Below are 16,456 nucleotides of genomic sequence, written 5' to 3'. Positions count from 1 at the left end.
CCAGGCAACTTCCCAACCAGGCAACCTCCCAACAACCTCCCAACCAGGCAACTTCCCAATAACCTCCCAACCAGGCAACTTCCCAACCAGGCAACCTCCCAACAACCTCCCAACCAGGCAACTTCCCAACCAGGCAACTTCCCAACCAGGCAACTTCCCAACCAGGCAACTTCCCAATAACCTCCCAACCAGGCAACCTCCCAACCAGGCAACTTCCCAACCAGGCAACCTCCCAACCAGGCAACCTCCCAACCAGGCAACCTCCCAACCAGGCAACTTCCCAACCAGGCAACCTCCCAACCAGGCAACCTCCCAACCAGGCAACCTCCCAACCAGGCAACCTCCCAACCAGGCAACTTCCCAACCAGGCAACTTCCCAATAACCTCCCAACCAGACAACCTCCCAACCAGGCAACCTCCCAACCAGGCAACTTCCCAACCAGGCAACCTCCCAATAACCTCCCAACCAGGCAACCTCCCAATAACCTCCCAACCAGGCAACTTCCCAACCAGGCAACTTCCCAAGCAGGCAACCTCCCAACTAGGCAACTTCCCAACCAGGCAACTTCCCAACCAGGCAACTTCCCAACCAGGCAACTTCCCAATAACCTCCCAACCAGGCAACTTCCCAATAACCTCCCAACCAGGCAACTTCCCAACCAGGCAACTTCCCAACCAGGCAACTTCCCAACCAGGCAACTTCCCAACCAGGCAACCTCCCAACAACCTCCCAACCAGGCAACCTCCCAATAACCTCCCAACCAGGCAACCTCCCAACCAGGCAACTTCCCAATAACCTCCCAACCAGGCAACTTCCCAATAACCTCCCAACCAGGCAACTTCCCAATAACCTCCCAACCAGGCAACTTCCCAATAACCTCCCAACCAGGCAACTTCCCAATAACCTCCCAACCAGGCAACTTCCCAATAACCTCCCAACCAGGCAACTTCCCAACCAGGCAACCTCCCAACAACCTCCCAACCAGGCAACCTCCCAATAACCTCCCAACCAGGCAACTTCCCAACCAGGCAACTTCCCAACCAGGCAACTTCCCAATAACCTCCCAACCAGGCAACTTCCCAATAACCTCCCAACCAGGCAACTTCCCAATAACCTCCCAACCAGGCAACTTCCCAACCAGGCAACTTCCCAACCAGGCAACTTCCCAATAACCTCCCAACCAGGCAACTTCCCAACCAGGCAACTTCCCAACCAGGCAACTTCCCAACCAGGCAACTTCCCAACCAGGCAACTTCCCAACCAGGCAACCTCCCAACAACCTCCCAACCAGGCAACTTCCCAACCAGGCAACTTCCCAATAACCTCCCAACCAGGCAACTTCCCAACCAGGCAACTTCCCAACCAGGCAACTTCCCAATAACCTCCCAACCAGGCAACTTCCCAATAACCTCCCAACCAGGCAACTTCCCAACCAGGCAACTTCCCAACCAGGCAACTTCCCAACCAGGCAACTTCCCAACCAGGCAACCTCCCAACAACCTCCCAACCAGGCAACCTCCCAATAACCTCCCAACCAGGCAACCTCCCAACCAGGCAACTTCCCAATAACCTCCCAACCAGGCAACTTCCCAATAACCTCCCAACCAGGCAACTTCCCAATAACCTCCCAACCAGGCAACTTCCCAATAACCTCCCAACTAGGCAACTTCCCAATAACCTCCCAACCAGGCAACTTCCCAATAACCTCCCAACCAGGCAACTTCCCAACCAGGCAACCTCCCAACAACCTCCCAACCAGGCAACCTCCCAATAACCTCCCAACCAGGCAACTTCCCAACCAGGCAACTTCCCAACCAGGCAACTTCCCAATAACCTCCCAACCAGGCAACTTCCCAATAACCTCCCAACCAGGCAACTTCCCAATAACCTCCCAACCAGGCAACTTCCCAACCAGGCAACCTCCCAACCAGGCAACTTCCCAATAACCTCCCAACCAGGCAATCTCCCAATAATCTCCCAACCTGTCAACCTCCCAACCCGGTAACCTCCCAACAACCTCCCAACCTGTCAACCTCCCAACAACCTCCCAACCTGTCAACCTCCCAACCCGGCAACCTCCCAACAACCTCCCAACCAGTCAACCTCGCAACAACCTCCCAACCAGGCAACCTCCCAACAACCTCCCAACCAGGCAACCTCACAACCAGTCAGCCTCCCAACCAGGCAACCTCCCAACAACCTCCCAACCAGGCAACCTCTCAACCAGGCAACCTCTCAACCAGGCACCCTCTCAACCAGTCAACTCCCAACAACCTCCCAACCATTCAACCTCCCAACCAGTCAACCTCCCAACATCTCCCAACAACCTCCCAACCAGGCATTCTACCAACAACCTCCCAACCAGGCAACCTCTCAACCAGTCAACCTCCCAACCAGGCAATCTCCCAACCAGGCATTCTCCCAACAACCTCCCAACCAGGCAACCTCTTATGCAAACCAGACGGCACAATTTTCTTGCTTTTTTATTTACGGATAGCCAGGGGCACATTCCAACACTCAGACATAATTTACAAACGAAGCATTTGTGTTTAGTGAGTCCGCCAGATCAGAGGCAGTAGATGACCAGGGATGTTCTCTGTTTAGTGAGTCCTCCAGATCAGAGGCAGTAGATGACCAGGGATGTTCTCTGTTTAGTGAGTCCTCCAGATCAGAGGCAGTAGGGATGACCAGGGATGTTCTCTGTTTAGTGAGTCCTCCAGATCAGAGACAGTAAGGATGACCAGGGATGTTCTCTGTTTAGTGAGTCCTCCAGATCAGAGACAGTAGGGATGACCAGGGTTGTTCTCTGTTTAGTGAGTCTGCCAGATCAGAGGCAGTAGGGATGACCAGGGATGTTCTCTGTTTAGTGAGTCTGCCAGATCAGAGACAGTAGGGATGACCAGGGATGTTCTCTGTTTAGTGAGTCTGCCAGATCAGAGACAGTAGGGATGACCAGGGATGTTCTCTGTTTAGTGAGTCCTCCAGATCAGAGACAGTAGGGATGACCAGGGATGTTCTCTGTTTAGTGAGTCCTCCAGATCAGAGACAGTAGGGATGACCAGGGATGTTCTCTGTTTAGTGAGTCCTCCAGATCAGAGACAGTAGGGATGACCAGGGTTGTTCTCTGTTTAGTGAGTCCTCCTGATCAGAGGCAGTAGGGATGACCAGGGATGTTCTCTGTTTAGTGAGTCCTCCAGATCAGAGACAGTAGGGATGACCAGGGATGTTCTCTGTTTAGTGAGTCCTCCAGATCAGAGACAGTAGGGATGACCAGGGTTGTTCTCTGTTTAGTGAGTCCTCCTGATCAGAGGCAGTAGGGATGACCAGGGATGTTCTCTGTTTAGTGAGTCCTCCAGATCAGAGGCATTAGGGATGACCAGGGATGTTCTCTGTTTAGTGAGTCCTCCAGATCAGAGGTAGTAGGGATGACCAGGGATGTTCTCTGTTTAGTGAGTCCGCCAGATCAGAGGCAGTAGATGACCAGGGATGTTCTCTTGATAAGTGTGTGAATTGGACCATTTTCCTGTCCTGCTAAGCCTTCAAAATGTAACGAGTACTTTTGGGTGTCAGGTCAAATATATGGAGTAAAAAGTACATGATTTTCTTTAGGAACGTTGTGAAGTAAAATTACAAAAAATTCAAAAATATAAATAGTAAAGTATAGTTCAGATACCCCCCCAAAAAAAGAATTAAGTAGTACTTTAAAGTTTTTTTTATTTAAGTACTTTACACCACTGGTGGTCACTGAGTTCCTCGTCAGCTATTCATACATGACTAATTAACAGTTAATTAACTGCAGTGTGATGATGTAGTTAATTAGCTAATTAGCCTTTAAATGTGCTGAACATTCTCCCCACTATCATCTGTCCTCTATACTGTGTGACTGATGTGGTGTCTAGTCACTATCATCTGTCCTCTATACTGTGTGACTGAAGTGGTGTCTAGTCACTATCATCTGTCCTCTATACTGTGTGACTGAAGTGGTGTCTAGTCACTATCATCTGTCCTCTATACTGTGTGACTGAAGTGGTGTCTAGTCACTATCATCTGTCCTCTATACTGTGTGACTGAAGTGGTGTCTAGTCACTATCATCTGTCCTCTATACTGTGTGACTGAAGTGGTGTCTAGTCACTATCATCTGTCCTCTATACTGTGTGACTGAAGTGGTGTCTAGTCACTATCATCTGTCCTCTATACTGTGTGACTGAAGTGGTGTCTAGTCACTATCATCTGTCCTCTATACTGTGTGACTGAAGTGGTGTCTAGTCACTATCATCTGTCCTCTATACTGTGTGACTGAAGTGGTGTCTAGTCACTATCATCTGTCCTCTATACTGTGTGACTGAAGTGGTGTCTAGTCACTATCATCTGTCCTCTATACTGTGTGACTGAAGTGGTGTCTAGTCACTATCATCTGTCCTCTATACTGTGTGACTGAAGTGGTGTCTAGTCACTATCATCTGTCCTCTATACTGTGTGACTGAAGTGGTGTCTAGTCACTATCATCTGTCCTCTATACTGTGTGACTGAAGTGGTGTCTAGTCACTATCATCTGTCCTCTATACTGTGTGACTGAAGTGGTGTCTAGTCACTATCATCTGTCCTCTATACTGTGTGACTGAAATGGTATCTAGTCTCCTATTGTGTCATTACTGTTCTATTGTTTCTTGGTAAATTCTGGAGCAATTCATGATGACAAGAGAAAATAGGACAGCACATAAAAAAAATAAATGGGGGGGGGCACCCATTCTTTAGCATAAACAAATAAGAATAACACGATAACTTTATTAATTTATTAAGCAATAATCTGTATCATCGTCCTACATGTGTGAATATAGAAAACCATATAGAAAACGTGTCATCTGTTTTAGTAGTAGTCAATTGACTATGGATGCAATTAGAACTCGGATCACTTCCTGTTATGTCATAACCGTACCTTTTGGGAAGCTAAAAAAACACCCTGGTTCGATAAGTCAGGTAAGACACAGTGATCAGGATATTTGCAAATGTAACGATCTTCTTCATCTGAGGAACAGGAAAGATCAGACCAAAACGCAGCGTGGTAAGTGTCCATGTTAAATTTAATATTACTAAACACGAAATGCAAAATAACAACGTGAAACAACGAAAATCGAAACCGTCCTATCAGGTGACACAACACAAAACAGGAAACAACTACCCACAAACACCAGGTGGGAACAGGCTACCTAAGTATGGTTCTCAATCAGAGACAACGATAGACAGCTGCCTCTGATTGGAGAACCATACATAAATAGAAAAACATAGAACAACAACCTAGAATGCCCACCCCAACTCACGCCCCGACCAAACCAAAATAGAGACATAAAAAAAGGAACTAAGGTCAGGGCGTGACAACAATAGGGTCAAAACCCAAAGGTACGAACAGACAAACAAGTCCCTCACTAAGAGGAAGGAGGACAATAATAACAAAAATAACATTTATTTTGGCATCTTTTGATGCTAATCCGACAGGTGAAACACCAGCATGCGCCCTCCAGTTGTCAACGTATGGAACCTGTCTTTACCATACTGTACAGTCATGGGTCATTAATGCGTTGGGGAATGGTCTGCTGTTTCATCCACAGCTACACGTGTCCAGAACTACTTCATATCATTTACACGTATTAACATTGCTTGGCTATATTCTATGGTTTGATTCGCAACATTTCACCTGGGATAACTACTTGAAGAATTATCTAATTATTTGTAGCAACCAAATTGGATCTTATTGACTGTACAAAAGCAATCTAAGGGGGAAGAGAATTAGAATAAGCAGAGCAACTAACTAAGGTGGAAGAGAATTATGATAAGCAGAACAACTAACTAAGGGGGAAGAGAATTATGATAAGCAGAACAACTAACTAAGGGGGAAGATAATTAGAATAAGCAGAACAACTAACTAAGGGGGAAGAGAATTATGATAAGCAGAGTAACTAACTAAGGTGGAAGAAAAGTATGATAAGCAGAACAACTAACTAAGGGGGAAGAGAATTATGATAAGCAGAACAACTAACTAAGGGGGAAGATAAGTATGATAAGCAGAACAACTAACTAAGGGGGAAGAGAATAATGATAAGCAGAACAACTAACTAAGGGGGAAGATAATTATGATACGCAGAACAACTAACTAAGGGGGAAGATAATTATGATAAGCAGAACAACTAACTAAGGGGGGAAGATAATTATGATAAGCAGAACAACTAACTAAGGGGGAAGAGAATAATGATGAGCAGAACAACTAACTAAATGGGAAGAGAATTATGATAAGCAGAACAACTAACTAAGGGGGAAGAGAATAATGATAAGCAGAACAACTAACTAAGGGGGAAGATAATTATGATAAGCAGAACAACTAACTAAGGGGGAAGAGATTAATGACAAGCAGAACAACTAACTAAGGGGGAAGATAATTATGATAAGCAGAACAACTAACTAAGGGGGAAGAGAATTATGTTAAGCAGAACAACTAACTAAGGTGGGAAGGGAATTATGATAAGCAGAACAACTAACTAAGTGGGAAGAGAATTATGATAAGCAGAACAACTAACTAAGTGGGAAGATAATTATGATAAGCAGAACAACTAACTAAGGGGGAAGAGAATTATGATAAGCAGAACAACTAACTAAGGGGGAAGAGAATTATGATAAGCAGAGCAACTAACTAAGGTGGGAAGAGAATTATGATAAGCAGAACAACTAACTAAGGTGGGAAGAGAATTATGATAAGCAGAACAACTAACTAAGGGGGGAAGAGAATTATGATAAGCAGAACAACTAACTAAGGTGGGAAGATAATTATTATAAGCAGAACAACTAACTAAGTGGGAAGAGAATTAGGAAAAACAAAAAGCTGAAAAATGACAGGATATTTAACCAAGAATAGAAGAGCAGGGAGGCCAGTTAGACAATGTCACAAATAACCTGCTCATGACAACTTGAGGACACAGATGGCCACAAGTGTTCTGCAACTGCAAACCAAGTATCTATGTGGCGAATGCTTTAACGTTAACTGAAACGTGTGTTAATTAGCATGACAGTATGCACAATCAACCTGCAGGAGAACGTTTGTCTGTTTTATGTGTGCATGACTGTGTTTGCTTAGCTGTGTGTTTGTGTGTGTGTGTTTGTGTTTGTGCACTTAGACTCAACTGTGTGTGTGTGTTTGTGTATTTGTGTGTGTGTGTGTGTGTGTGTGTGTGTGTGTGTGTGTGTGTGTGTGTGTGTGTGTGTGTGTGTGTGTGTGTGTGTGTGTGTGTGTGTGTGTGTGTGTGTTTGTGCATGCATGTGTGTCCTTTGCTCGATTAATTTGGCCGACTGGCATTGACAGTCGCTCCTCGCCGGTGGCAGTTAAGATAATGGCTTGTTCCGCCCAGAGTTCTGTCTTCATCGAGGAGGAGGAAGATGAGGAGGAGGAGGAGGAGGAGAGAAGGAAAGGAGGGATGAGGAGGAGAAGAAAAGGAGGAGGAGGAGAGAAGGAAAGGAGGAATGAGGAGGAGGGGAGGAGGAGAGAAGGAAAGGAGGGATGAGGAGGAGGGGAGGAGGAGAGAAGGAAAGGAGGAATGAGGAGGAGAGAAGGAAAGGAGGAATGAGGAGGAGGAGAGAAAGAAAGGAGGAATGAGGAGGAGGAGAAGGAGGAAAGGAGGAATGAGGAGGAGGGGAGGAGGAGAGAAGGAAAGGAGGGATGAGGAGGAGGGGAGGAGGAGAGAAGGAAAGGAGGGATGAGGAGGAGGGGAGGAGGAGAGAAGGAAAGGAAGGATGAGGAGGAGGAGAGAAGGAAAGAAGGGATGAGGAGGAGAAGAAAAGGAGGAGGAGGAGAGAAGGAAAGGAGGAATGAGGAGGAGAGAAGGAAAGGAGGGATGAGGAGGAGGGGAGGAGGAGAGAAGGAAAGGAGGGATGAGGAGGAGGGGAGGAGGAGAGAAGGAAAGGAAGGATGAGGAGGAGGAGAGAAGGAAAGAAGGGATGAGGAGGAGAAGAAAAGGAGGAGGAGGAGAGAAGGAAAGGAGGAATGAGGAGGAGAGAAGGAAAGGAGGGATGAGGAGGAGGGGAGGAGGAGAGAAGGAAAGGAGGAATGAGGAGGAGAGAAGGAAAGGAGGACTGAGGAGGAGGAGAGAAGGAAAGGAGGAATGAGGAGGAGGAGAAGGAGGAAAGGAGGAATGAGGAAAAGAAGAGAAGGAAAGGAGGAATGAGGAGAAGAGAAGGAAAGGAGGAATGAGGAGGAGAGAAGGAAAGGAGGAATGAGGAGGAGGAGGAGGGGGGAAGTTGACTTCTTCACTTTTCCCATCAAACCTCCATGATGTTGATAGATTGTAGCGATGGATGAAACTGCAAAAAATAGGGAGAGAGAAATAGATGCATGTGACTGTTGTTAAGCAGCGCTATCCTGTCCTGTCAGAGGAAGAGGACTGAGACATCATCTGTTACCAGTCCTGTCAGAGGAAGAGGACTGAGACATCACCTGTTACCAGTCCTGTCAGAGGAAGAGGACTGAGACATCACCTGTTACCAGTCCTGTCAGAGGAAGAGGACTGAGACATCACCTGTTACCAGTCCTGTCAGAGGAAGAGGACTGAGACATCACCTGTTACCAGTCCTGTCAGAGGAAGAGGACTGAGACATCACCTGTTACCAGTCCTGTCAGAGGAAGAGGACTGAGACATCATCTGTTACCAGTCCTGTAAGAGGAAGAGGACTGAGACATCATCTGTTACCAGTCCTGTCAGAGGAAGAGGACTGAGACATCACCTGTTACCAGTCCTGTCAGAGGAAGAGGACTGAGACATCACCTGTTACCAGTCCTGTCAGAGGAAGAGGACTGAGACATCATCTGTTACCAGTCCTGTCAGAGGAAGAGGACTGAGACATCATCTGTTACCAGTCCTGTCAGAGGAAGAGGACTGAGACATCATCTGTTACCAGTCCTGTCAGAGGAAGGGGACTGAGACATCACCTGTTACCAGTCCTGTCAGAGGAAGAGGACTGAGACATCACCTGTTACCAGTCCTGTCAGAGGAAGAGGACTGAGACATCACCTGTTACCAGTCCTGTCAGAGGAAGAGGACTGAGACATCATCTGTTACCAGTCCTGTCAGAGGAAGAGGACTGAGACATCATCTGTTACCAGTCCTGTCAGAGGAAGAGGACTGAGACATCATCTGTTACCAGTCCTGTAAGAGGAAGAGGACTGAGACATCATCTGTTACCAGTCCTGTCAGAGGAAGAGGACTGAGACTTCACCTGTTACCAGTCCTGTCAGAGGAAGAGGACTGAGACATCACCTGTTACCAGTCCTGTCAGAGGAAGAGGACTGAGACATCACCTGTTACCAGTCCTGTCAGAGGAAGAGGACTGAGACATCACCTGTTACCAGTCCTGTCAGAGGAAGAGGACTGAGACATCATCTGTTACCAGTCCTGTCAGAGGAAGAGGACTGAGACATCACCTGTTACCAGTCCTGTCAGAGGAAGAGGACTGAGACATCACCTGTTACCAGTCCTGTCAGAGGAAGAGGACTGAGACATCATCTGCATCCCAAATAGCACCCTATACACTACATAGTGCACTACTTTTGTCCAGGGTCCATAGGGTGTAGGGTGCCATTTGAGACACCCACTGCAGGAGGAGGTAGAGGGGGTGACATTATGTTTAAAATAACATGCTAATCTAATGACGTTGCCTCAGTTTACCAATCAGAGCATTTGTTGGGTATCTCTGTAGGAAAAGAGGAAGGTTCAAGAACGTGGATAAAATAACACTAACACATTGTCTCTGTCAGTAATCATACATATTCATGAATTGTTGCTGTTGTCAGAGCAGTTATGTTGTTTCCTGCTCTGTCCTTGTCAGTCTCAGCGATCTGTCCAGCCAACTTTGGTCTTTGACAGATAAAACCATCATCACCATTGATCACAATAAGTCATCGGTTAGTGAAGCCAGGCAAGAACACTTAGCGATGTCAGGCTAGATTGTTTAGGTGAGACGAGAAGGAAGGGAATCGATCTCCATAAAAGCCACTTTCCTATCCAGCCCCCCCCCCCCCCCCCTCTCGCATATCTACTACCTCTCCTATAGTGTTATCTACTACCTCTCCTATAGTGTTATCTACTACCTCTCCTATAGTGTTATCTACTACCTCTCCTATAGTGTTATCTACTACCTCTCCTATAGTGTTATCTACTACCTCTCCTATAGTGTTATCTACTACCTCTCCTATAGTGTTATCTACTACCTCTCCTATAGTGTTATCTACTACCTCTCCTATAGTGTTATCTACTACCTCTCCTATAGTGTTATCTACTACCTCTCCTATAGTGTTATCTACTACCTCTCCTATAGTGTTATCTACTACCTCTCCTATAGTGTTGTCTACTACCTCTCCTATAGTGTTATCTACTACCTCTCCTATAGTGTTATTTACTACCTCTCCTATAGTGTTATCTACTACCTCTCCTATAGTGTTATCTACTACCTCTCCTATAGTGTTATCTACTACCTCTCCTATAGTGTTGTCTACTACCTCTCCTATAGTGTTGTCTATGAAGCAGCAATATCCACACTAACATAGCAGTCAGAATGAATCTGTGTATTGGTCATTCTGAGTGGCTGTGGACAGTGGAAGGTAGCTATTCCCAATGTAGCCCATCAAGACAACACACACGAACACACGCAGACACACCGATTGACTTTCTGCAACGTTCTGACCTTAGTTCCTTTGTTTTGTCTTTGTTTTAGTATGGTCAGGGCGTGAGTTGGCGTGGGCAGTCTATGGGGTGGTGTACTTTCTGATGCAGATCTACCCTGGGGTGGTGTACTATCTGATGCAGATGACCCCTCTGATCGATTGGCTGGTGGCTTCAGTACAAAGACTAAGGATGCTCCCCAAAAAGCACCCTATTCCCCACGTAGCACATAGGCACTGTAGTGCGCTACACAGGGAGAATGAAAAGTAGTTCACTATACAGGGAATGAAAAGTAGTGCACTATACAGGGAATGACAAATAGTGCACTATAAAGGGAATGAAAAGTTGTGCACTATGCAGGGAATGAAAAGTAGTGCACTATGCAGGGAATGAAAAGTAGTGCACTATGCAGGGAATAGGGTGCTTAATATAACCTAATATCCAACGTTTTCAACAGAGAAGCTGTCTTCTTCAGGGTATAATAACAAACACTGCTGGGTCACTAGTTTATATAGTGTCAAAAGACACACACAGGTGTCTGTAATCATGGCTGGGTGTGGCCTGATATCATTGGTTAATTCTCAGATATAAAAATAACATACAGAAAGCATAAATGGATAGCATACAATCTAGATACAATTTGGCTCCATAGACCTAAAATGAATACATCGTCAGGTAGACAATGTGGTGCTAAATGTAGCACATGAAGTGATTGCTTACCACAGTGTGTGATACGTACTTGACTTAATGGCTTCAGTCCTCCGCTGTTCGTTCATTCATCCATACATCTCTCTATTTCTCTGTCTCTCTCTGTCTCTCTCTCTCTCTCTCTCTCTCCCCACCACCTCTCTCTCTCTCTCTCTCTCTCTGTCTCTCTCTCTCTCTCTCTCTCTCTGTCTCTCTCTCTCTCTCTCTCTGTCTCTCTCTCTCTATCTCTCTCTCTCTCTCCTCTCTGTCTCTCTCTATCTCTCTCTCTCTCTCCTCTCTCTCTCTGTCTCTCTCTGTCTCTCTCTCTCTCCTCTCTGTCTCCCTCTCTCTCTATCCTCTCTCTCTCTCCTCTCTCTCTCTCCTCTCTCTCTCTCCCTCTCTTTCTCTCCTCTCTCTCTCCCTCTCTCTCTCCCTCTCTCTCTCCTCTCTCTCCTCTCTCTCTCCTCTCTCTCTCACTCTCTCTCTCCTCTCTCTCTCTCTCTCTCTCTCTCTCTCTCTCTCTCTCTCTGTCTCTCTCTCTCTCCTCTCTGTCTCTCCTCTCTCTCTCTCTCTCTCTCTTTCTCTCTCTCTTTCTCTCCTCTCTCTCTCCCTCTTTCTCTCCTCTCTCTCTCTCCTCTCTCTCTCCCTCTCTCTCCTCTCTCTCTCCCTCTCTCTCTCCTCTCTCTCTCTCCTCTCTCTCTCCCTCTCTCTCTCCTCTCTCTCTCCCTCTCTCTCTCTCCTCTCTCTCTCTCCTCTCTCTCTCTCCTCTCTCTCTCTCTCTCTCCTCTCTCTCTCTCTCCTCTCTCTCCTCTCTCTCTCTCTCCTCTATCCTCTCTCCTCTCTCTCCTCTCTCTCTCCCTCTCTCTCTCTCTCTCTCCCCTCTCTCTCTCTCTCTCTCTCTCTCTCTCCAGTCATTCATCTATGTACCTTGCTCCGTAGCAGTCCTCCAGAGCAGTGTTCTGGAGTGCTCGCCATCGACGGCGGTTTGACCTTGTCTTTACCGGAGCTGGAGTCGTTGTCCTTGATGATGTCATACTGCCGACAGAACAAGGCGATTACAGCTGTGTGGGGGGGTGGGGGTTGGGGGGGAAGGGGGGCGGGGGTTGGGGGGGGAGGGGGGGGGTAGACAAGAGAGATGGGGGGGTAGACAAGAGAGATGGGGATTAACATACTGTCATTGTCACTCACAGGCTTGTCATCACTTCCTGTTATTGTAACCTGGGGTTGTAGAGGCATGTTGAAAAGGTAGCTGGCTCATTCCCAGGGAGTGTATGGTGGTGATCACAGATGGAGTGTTTGTTGGTGATCACAGGCGCTAGGCTACCTGCTCTAACCACTAGGCTACCTGCTCTAACCACTAGGCTACCTGCTCTAACCACTAGGCTACCTTCTCTAACCACTAGGCTACCCTTTCACCCCACTGCAGGGACTGTGTAATCCGAACCATCCGTCGACTGACCACCTGAGAGGTGGTCGTGGAGTTGCAAAATTCTTGCAAAACGTTCCCAAAATTCAATTTCAAATCTGGGAACTCTTCTAAATCAAATCAAATTGTATTTCTCACATGTTTCGTAAAACAAAAGGAGTAGACTAACAGTGAAATGCTTACCTACGGGCCAATACCAACAATGGAAAATTATTGAAAAACAATAACACAAAGAATAAATACACAATGAGTAACGATAATTTGGCTATGTACACATGGTACCAGTACTGAGTTGATGTGCAGCAGTACGAGGTAATAACTAGGCTATGTACACATTGTACCAGTACTGAGGTAATAACTAGGCTATCTACACATGGTACCAGTACTGAGGTAATAACTAGGCTATGTACACATAGTACCAGTACTGAGGTAATAACTAGGCTATGTACACATAGTACCAGTACTGAGTTGATGTGCAGCTGTACGAGGTAATAACTAGGCTATGTACACATGGTACCAGTACTGAGGTAATAACATGGCTATGTACACATGGTACCAGTACTGAGGTAATAACTAGGCTATGTACACATAGTACCAGTACTGAGGTAATAACTAGGCTATCTACACATGGTACCAGTACTGAGGTAATAACATGGCTATGTACACATGGTACCAGTACTGAGGTAATAACTAGGCTATGTACACATAGTACCAGTACTGAGGTAATAACTAGGCTATGTACACATGGTACCAGTACTGAGGTAATAACTAGGCTATGTACACATGGTACCAGTACTGAGGTAATAACTAGGCTATGTACACATGGTACCAGTACTGAGGTAATAACTAGGCTATGTACACATGGTACCAGTACTGAGGTAATAACTAGGCTATGTACACATGGTACCAGTACTGAGGTAATAACTAGGCTATGTTCACATGGTACCAGTACTGAGGTAATAACTAGGCTATGTACACATGGTACCAGTACTGAGGTAATAACTAGGCTATGTTCACATGGTACCAGTACTGAGGTAATAACTAGGCTATGTACACATGGTACCAGTACTGAGGTAATAACTAGGCTATGTACACATGGTACCAGTACTGAGGTAATAACTAGGCTATGTACACATAGTACCAGTACTGAGGTAATAACTAGGCTATGTACACATAGTACCAGTACTGAGGTAATAACTAGGCTATGTACACATGGTACCAGTACTGAGGTAATAACTAGGCTATGTACACATGGTACCAGTACTGAGGTAATAACTAGGCTATGTACACATGGTACCAGTACTGAGGTAATAACTAGGCTATCTACACATGGTACCAGATGATGTGCAGCAGTACTGAGTTAATGCTGTTAGCCAGCCTGCCAGCTTAGTGGAGTCTGCCACTAGCACAGTCAGTGTAGTCAGCTCAGCTATCCCCGTATATATAATAGGGTATATAATAGTATGTATAATAGGGTATATAGTAGTGTATATATAATAGGGTATATAATAGTATGTATAATAGGGTATATAATAGTATGTATAATAGGGTATATAATAGTATATATAATAGGGTATATAATAGTATGTATAATAGGGTATATAGTAGTGTATATATAATAGGGTATATAATAGTATGTATAATAGGGTATATAATAGTATGTATAATAGGGTATATAGTAGTGTATATATAATAGGGTATATAATAGTATGTATAATAGGGTAATAGCCAGCTAGCCAGAAGCTGAACTTCTACTTTTAAAAATCCACATCTCTAAAAACAAGTCTCTCACCGTTGCCGCCTGCTATAGACCACCCTCTGCCCCCAGCTGTGCTCTGGACACCATATGTGAACTGATTGCCCCCCATCTATCTTCAGAGCTTGTGCTGCTAGGCGACCTAAACTGGGACATGCTTAACACCCCAGCCATCCTACAATCTAAACTTGATGCCCTCAACCTCACACAAATTATCAATGAACCTACCAGGTACCTCCCCAAAGCCTTAAACACGGGCACCCTCATAGATATCATCCTAACCAACTTGCCCTCTAAATACACCTCTGCTGTTTTCAACCAAGATCTCAGCGATCACTGCCTCATTGCCTGCATCCGTAATGGGTCAGCGGTGGGTCAACGACCTCCACTCATCACTGTAAAACGCTCCCTGAAACACTTCAGCGAGCAGGCCTTTCTTATCGACCTGGCCGGGGTATCCTGGAAGGATATTGATCTCATCCCGTCAGTAGAGGATGCCTGGATATTTTTTTTAAATGCCTTCCTAACCATCTTAAATAAACATGCCCCATTCAAGAAATTTAGAACCAGGAACAGATATAGCCCTTGGTTCTCCCCAGACCTGACTGCCCTTAACCAACACAAAAACATCCTATGGCGTTCTGCATTAGCATCGAACAGCCCCCGTGATATGCAGCTGTTCAGGGAAGCTAGAAACCATTATACACAGGCAGTTAGAAAAGCCAAGGCTAGCTTTTTCAAGCAGAAATTTGCTTCCTGCAACACTAACTCAAAAAAGTTCTGGGACACTGTAAAGTCCATGGAGAATAAGAACACCTCCTCCCAGCTGCCCACTGCACTGAAGATAGGAAACACTGTCACCACTGATAAATCCACCATAATTGAGAATTTCAATAAGCATTTTTCTACGGCTGGCCATGCTTTCCACCTGGCTACTCCTACCCCGGTCAACAGCACTGCACCCCCCACAACAACTCGCCCAAGCCTTCCCCATTTCTCCTTCTCCCAAATCTGCTCAGCTGATGTTCTGAATGAGCTGCAAAATTTGGACCCCTACAAATCAGCCGGGCTAGACAATCTGGACCCTTTCTTTCTAAAATTATCTGCCAAAATTGTTGCCACCCCTATTACTAGCCTGTTCAACCTCTCTTTCGTGTCGTCTGAGATTCCCAAAGATTGGAAAGCAGCTGCGGTCATCCCCCTCTTCAAAGGGGGTGACACTCTTGACCCAAACTGCTACAGACCTATATCTATCCAACCTAGTTCTTCGAAAGCCAAGTCAACAAACAGATTACCGACCATTTTGAATCTCACCATACCTTCTCTGCTATGCAATCTGGTTTCAGAGCTGGTCATGGGTGCACCTCAGCCACGCTCAAGGTCCTAAATTATATCTTAACCGCCATCAATAAGAAACATTACTGTGCAGCCGTATTCATTGATCTGGCCAAGGCTTTCGACTGTCAATCACCACATCCTCATCGACAGACTCGACAGCCTTGGTTTCTCAAATGATTGCCTCGCCTGGTTCACCAACTACTTCTCTGATAGAGTTCAGTGTGTCAAATCGGAGGGTCTGCTGTCCGGACCTCTGGCAGTCTCTATGGGGGTGCCACAGGGTTCAATTCTTGGACCGACTCTCTTCTCTGTATACATCAATGAGGTCGCTCTTGCTGCTGGTGAGTCTCTGATCCACCTCTACGCAGACGACACCATTCTGTATACTTCTGGCCCTTCTTTGGACACTGTGTTAACAACCCTCCAGGCAAGCTTCAATGCCATACAACTCTCCTTCTGTGGCCTCCAATTGCTCTCAAATACAAGTAAAACTAAATGCATGCTCTTCAACCGATCGCTACCTGCACCTACCCGCCTGTCCAACATCACT

General features: G+C 46.0%; 1 protein-coding gene across 1 annotated transcript in view; it reads right to left on the bottom strand.

The window, feature by feature from the left end:
- Positions 1–8,281: 8,281 nt before the first annotated feature.
- The window catches only part of LOC139415473 (fibronectin type III domain-containing protein 4-like), a 60,127-nt gene continuing 51,952 nt past the window's right edge, over positions 8,282–16,456 (bottom strand). Inside the window, exons 5-6 of the mRNA XM_071163567.1 lie at positions 12,314–12,447; positions 8,282–8,345 (exon numbers count right to left, since the gene is read on the bottom strand). Of these exons, the coding sequence (XP_071019668.1) occupies positions 8,304–8,345; positions 12,314–12,447 (176 nt within the window). The 3' untranslated portion in view covers positions 8,282–8,303. The remainder of the gene's footprint in view (positions 8,346–12,313; positions 12,448–16,456) is intronic.

The sequence above is a fragment of the Oncorhynchus clarkii genome, chromosome 8, assembly GCF_045791955.1.
Source record: "Oncorhynchus clarkii lewisi isolate Uvic-CL-2024 chromosome 8, UVic_Ocla_1.0, whole genome shotgun sequence".
In the NCBI taxonomy this organism is placed as follows: domain Eukaryota; kingdom Metazoa; phylum Chordata; class Actinopteri; order Salmoniformes; family Salmonidae; genus Oncorhynchus; species Oncorhynchus clarkii.
The sequence above is the reverse complement of the archived record's forward strand: the minus strand, read 5'-3'. Positions and strand labels throughout refer to the sequence as shown.